Below are 5,414 nucleotides of genomic sequence, written 5' to 3' on the forward strand. Positions count from 1 at the left end.
GATGCTGTAAAAGCCTGTTGTAAATCCTTCCCAAATGGCATCTGACTCCAACTATATGAAGAAGAATAACTATGTGTTTTAGCAATCCTGTTCCTGTCTGCGTGTGATGAACACGCCGAGGCCCTCACATCCATCATGCGATTTGCCTCGACCTCCGCCGCTGTCAAACCTGCTGCATTTTGCCAGGATGGACAATAAGGAACATATGATCTCTCACACACAAAAGTTGAGATGAATCATGCGGCTTCACATTCTCGTCGTTTCACACATGTTGTTACTTTAAAGTGGGATGCGAGACGAACTCGCATAGCTGGGATTTTTTCCTCTACCTTCCTCACCTCGTTCACTATTTTTCCTCTCCACTCAGTGTGTTGGAGCATCTGCAGTCAGACGCCTTCCTCCCATCACCCCCCATCACCCCACTCAGCCCCACCCCGCACCAACCGCTCTAACTGCAATCACTTGTCAGCGGGGACAAATATTGACTTGTTCGGTGGCCCTGTCTTCTGCCAGGATTAGAGCCCCACTTCCCCCCCGCCGCCGCCATCTCTAAACGGTGATTATGTCCAACAGAGCTCATTACTGTCAAATCAAAGGATCCCTCAGAAGAGTCACTCATTGGTAATGACCCTATTATTCAGTGAACATGCGGGGTTCGGTTGGCTTTACCTCCTGCGGATAGAGAGTCTTTTTGTGACATTGTTTTACATGAACTGCAAGTACTTTAAAATTTACTTTAACTTGAACTAAAAACACAAAATACTCGGATAGGCCCCCATCTGCTGGTTATAAACAAACACTTTTAAATAATTTTGTGACCCACAAGACTGTGTCATCAAATAGTTAAAGCACCATATCTGATAGAAGTCACAATTGAGTGAGTATCGAATACACACTCAGGATGACGGCCGCTTTGCATAATCCGGTTACAGTCTGGATACTGGCTGTGAATCAATAGAGATTAGAGATCTATTAGTCTGAAGGTGTAAACCAAATGCAAAGCATTCATAACAAAGCTTTAACCCTCTGGAGGTACTTAACACTGAAATAACAGAATGCTGTAATGAAACTGATGTGAAACTAAAGGAGTTTCAAAAGAGACCCCGCTTTTGTGCAAATATTTATATTTAGTATTAGAACTTTCTCCTCTCCCACCTTTAAAATTACATTTTCAAACAAAAGTATAACTTTTTCACACACACACAATGAATCTAAGAGATCAAAGTTCATAGAACACATCTTTAATACAGTAGTTAGTTACAGTGATGTCGAAAAATAAAACATATACATCAAACTGGAACATTTATTTACAGAGTTCCTTTGTCCCCTTTTAGTGCTGCGACCACACTGCGAAACCCCTCCATCTCCACCTCCACCTCCACCTCCACCCCACCCCGCTCCTGTTGCCCAACATTTGTCAACTGCCATCTGCCTGTCTGCCCCCCCGTCTCCTCTCAACAAACTATATAATTAAGCCGCAACACCTTTGCTCCTCTTACACCCCTCCTCCCTCCCTCCCTCCTGCAGACTTCTACCTTCACAAACAACAGGCTTTTAAGAGGACACACCGCTCTGTTTGATTTCCCTGCTCACACATCTTTTTAACAAGTGCTTCTAAAACAAAACAGCAATAGATCTGAACAAGAAAAACAAAATGCTATGGTATGAAAATACTGTACAGCTTTATGTTTCATCCAGTGTAAACAGAGTTCTGCGTAAATTGAATTCATCATCAACATCAGTGTGTGTTTCTAAAATCATAATTCTGCCCTCTTTTCGTGATAGAAATGAGAATTTTTGCAGAGCAGGACAAAACAAAAAATAGAATATTTTTTCTCTGAGAATTTGAGGAACAAAGCAGCTAAAGGAGCTCAGCCAGCTGGCTCCGGCTTCAGGTCCACACGACATGCAGAGCATCCACATCTCTCACTGTAGAGTAGGAGGAACATATTATGGATTTCATGACGGTGAGCAGTGAAAGTTCATCATCTCAGTTTACCAGCTTTGAATAACGGACACGTAAAGTTTTATTTTTACAAGTGTTCCAGTGGTTGGAGCTGGGACTGACCCGCAGCCCCGCTCCACCTCTCCTTCTACCCTCTACACCTTGGTGGCCAGAGACTGAATCTCTGACTTCTGAGTCTGGGCACTGAGCGTAGAGGACATGGAGCTCATCTGGCCATGCATGGCCTTCTTCAGGTTGAGCAGGCACAGGCACTGGGAGCGAAAGCGCAGGTCAAAGAAGGCATACAAGAACGGGTTGAGGCAGCTGTTGACGTAGGCCAGGCAGGTGGCGTAGGGGTGAGCCAGCAGCAGGAAGCGCAGGAAGCCGCAGGAGCTCGGAGCAAGGTTCAGGTAGGAGAGGGCGTCCATGCTCTTCAGGACGTGGAAGGGAGTCCAGCAGATGGCGAAAACCACCACCAGCGTGGTGATGATCTTCAGCAGCCGCTTCTTCTTCTGGTCCTCCTTGCGCAGGTTGTTGAAGTGGCGCGTTACGGTGCAGCCGATGAAGCAGTAGAAGATGGTCATGGCCAAGAAAGGTAGGAGGAACCCCAAGGCTGAGGAGGACAGGCTGAGCCCGGCGATCCAGAGGTACTCGTGCCTCTGGTTCAAGGTCACCAGGCTGAAGTCCATGGCGCATGTGGTCCGGTTGTTTTGGTCGCTTACAGTGGTGCGGAAGAGCAGCGTGGGCACCGCCAGCAGGCCGGACACGAACCAAATAGCACCCAAGGACGCCAGCATGGTGCTCCGAGAGCGCAGTCTGCTGCTGGACAGAGAGTGCACGATGGCCAGGTAGCGGTCAAAGCTCAGGCAGGTGAGGCAGAAGACGCTGGCGTACATGTTGACCAGAACAACGTAGCTGCTGATCTTACACAGAGCCACGCCGAAGGGCCAGTGGTAGCCCAGCGCTGTGTACACCGCCCAGAGAGGCAGGGTTATCACAAAGGTCAGGTCAGCAATGGCCAGGTTGCCTATGTAGACATCTGCAGCCCGACGCTTGGATTTGGATCTCCAGACGGTGAAGATGACCACGCCGTTACCTGACAGGCCCAGGATGAAGATGAGCATGTAGAGGACCGGGATGAGGGAGTAAGATGGCTCCCACTCTGAGAAGTCACAGGCAGTCTCATTGTCATCATAATAGTCATAGTTATCAACATATTCCCCAGTGGCGGTCTCCATGCTGCAGCGGGGAGAAAAATCCTTTGTTTTCAGAATCAAAAAGATAGAGTCCTGTACAGATCCAAGGCAAAATGAGAGAATCACAGGAGCTGTAGGTTGAGCTGAGTTGGAGGAGAGGGCAGATTGTGTGAGAGAGTGAGTGACTGTTGACGCTGTCTGCCTTTTTAAACTCGGCCCTCCACACCCCTGTTCCCTCCCAGGACGACCCCCTCCTCCTCCTCCTCCTCCTCCTCCAGTAAAACATCTCTCAGCCCTCCCCCCTACTCTTCCTCAGCTCTCTCACCTCTTCTGGAGGGGCCCATCCCTCCAGGGATATGACATCCCACCCGATATGACAGGTCATACCATCATTACGAATGATTTTATACTGTGCAAAATGAATAACCAATCTTTTAGGAATTAGCAGGCCAAATATACAATAACCGATTAAATGCAATAACATCCCAAAATCAAGACTTTGTCACCCCCAAAATAAGTTGCATCTGGCAAATAAAAAACAACTTTTATTTGACACATTTTGTGAGCTGATTGAATAGTTTGTCAAACACTAAACTCAGTAAAGTTTTGCATAATGCAAAATTATTGGAACTTTTCCAAATCTTTTTGTAGTGGAGTGTTTTATTGTGGGACTTATAATATATATAATATATAAAACATAATTATCTTATTTCCTCAATCAATTATTCAGTCAATAAAGGTTTTTTCTTACAACTTAGCTTGTTTTTTTGTACTGAAAAGCCAATATTTTTTTATTTACACCATTTTAATTGTCGATCGTGAGCATGTTCTTATTCTAATAATAATAATTACTATTATATCACTAATAGCCTATAATGATGATGTCATCCAATAGTTGATTTAATCAGTTTTTTGTCAGTTACTGAAGAGAATAAAAGGCATTAAGTGAACAAAGAGGACCTGTTGGTCAGGTTGCACCACCCTGCTTCACTTTTCTCCTTTTCTTTCTTCTCTTTTAATCATGAAAACGGACTTTTTTCGGCGTCACACAAGTTTACCAGCGATTTTGTTAAAAAAAAAAAAAAAAAAAAAAGGTGGATTTTGCGCACATAGTGTGGAACAAGTCTGGACATTTAACCTCACCTCGTTTGCATCACAATCACAATTAAACGCCTGTTAAATGCAAAAATGCGCCACACGTTCGTCTCTTTTTTTTTATGTCGCACAATTAATAATAAAAGAAAAGTTTACTGTCAAATTAAAAAAAGAAATATGAGCAGTTTAATGATGAGTTGCCTTGAAGGTATAATTAGATCGACAGTGAATCTCCAACCTGTGTGAAGATTAGATTAAACGTCAGCAGGCAGCTGGAGGGATGTGATGTGTGAATTCAATTCTCAAGTCTGGAGGTTTATTTGCATGAGAAAAGGACGAGCAAACGCACCGGTTTGAAACAAAAACAAAAGGAAACCTCACATTGAGCTAACAATGTCTATTTCTAAATCCTTTTCATTGAGCCTGCTGCTTCATACATGTTCATTTAGCTGCTGAGTGCATCATGTAAGGAGTTTAATGCAGTGTAATTTACAAGGCAAGGAATGAGAGAATTATATTTTATATATTATAAGTCCCACAATAAAACACTCCACTACAAAAAATTAGGAAAAGTTCCAATAATTCTGCATAATGCAAAACTTTACTGAGCACAACCTGCAAAAACAAGAGTTTGAAAAACTATTCAATCAGCTCACAAAATATGTTATTTGTAGACCTGCGGTGAGACTCCAAGCCAGCTCAAATGATTTACCTTCAGTGAAACAAAGAGTGGACAAGTCTGAGCAGTGTTGAACATTATTTACAGCAGGTTTAGTTTGGATAATCTGTCAGAAATAGGCCTCCTAGTGGTGATAACAGAGAGCTACTACATGATTCCTTATTACACTGTAAATACACCGGCTTTGGGAAATGTCTTTGGTGAAAGGAAGGACTCTCTGGATCACAGTTTATCAGCCTGACTGGTTATTGTGCTGTATATGGAGCAAGTTGAAGGGAGTCTTACAGGGCAGAGTCTTCATCCTTCTTTCAAAAAAGAGGAGACGTTGATGCCCAGTTTCTTTTCTGTGTAGAGACACAACTGTAAAAATTAAAAACAAATTCAAAGTTCAAATAAAAAAGTGCTGATCCTCCTCAAATCAGTTATTATAAAAGAAAAATGATTATTCTTCTCGTGCTTGATCTTTGATCTTAGAAAACCACACACAAGCACTCACACA

General features: G+C 43.4%; 1 protein-coding gene across 1 annotated transcript; it reads right to left on the minus strand.

The window, feature by feature from the left end:
- Nucleotides 1-1,225: 1,225 nt before the first annotated feature.
- LOC119492286 (apelin receptor A) lies at nt 1,226-3,789 on the minus strand. Its single transcript, XM_037776632.1, has one exon. The coding sequence runs from the start codon at nt 3,181-3,183 to the stop codon at nt 2,101-2,103; it is 1,083 nt and encodes a 360-aa protein (XP_037632560.1). The 5' UTR covers nt 3,184-3,789; the 3' UTR covers nt 1,226-2,100.
- Between the last annotated feature and the right edge of the window lie 1,625 nt (nt 3,790-5,414).

Source organism: Sebastes umbrosus, chromosome 8, assembly GCF_015220745.1.
Source record: "Sebastes umbrosus isolate fSebUmb1 chromosome 8, fSebUmb1.pri, whole genome shotgun sequence".
NCBI lineage: Eukaryota > Metazoa > Chordata > Actinopteri > Perciformes > Sebastidae > Sebastes > Sebastes umbrosus.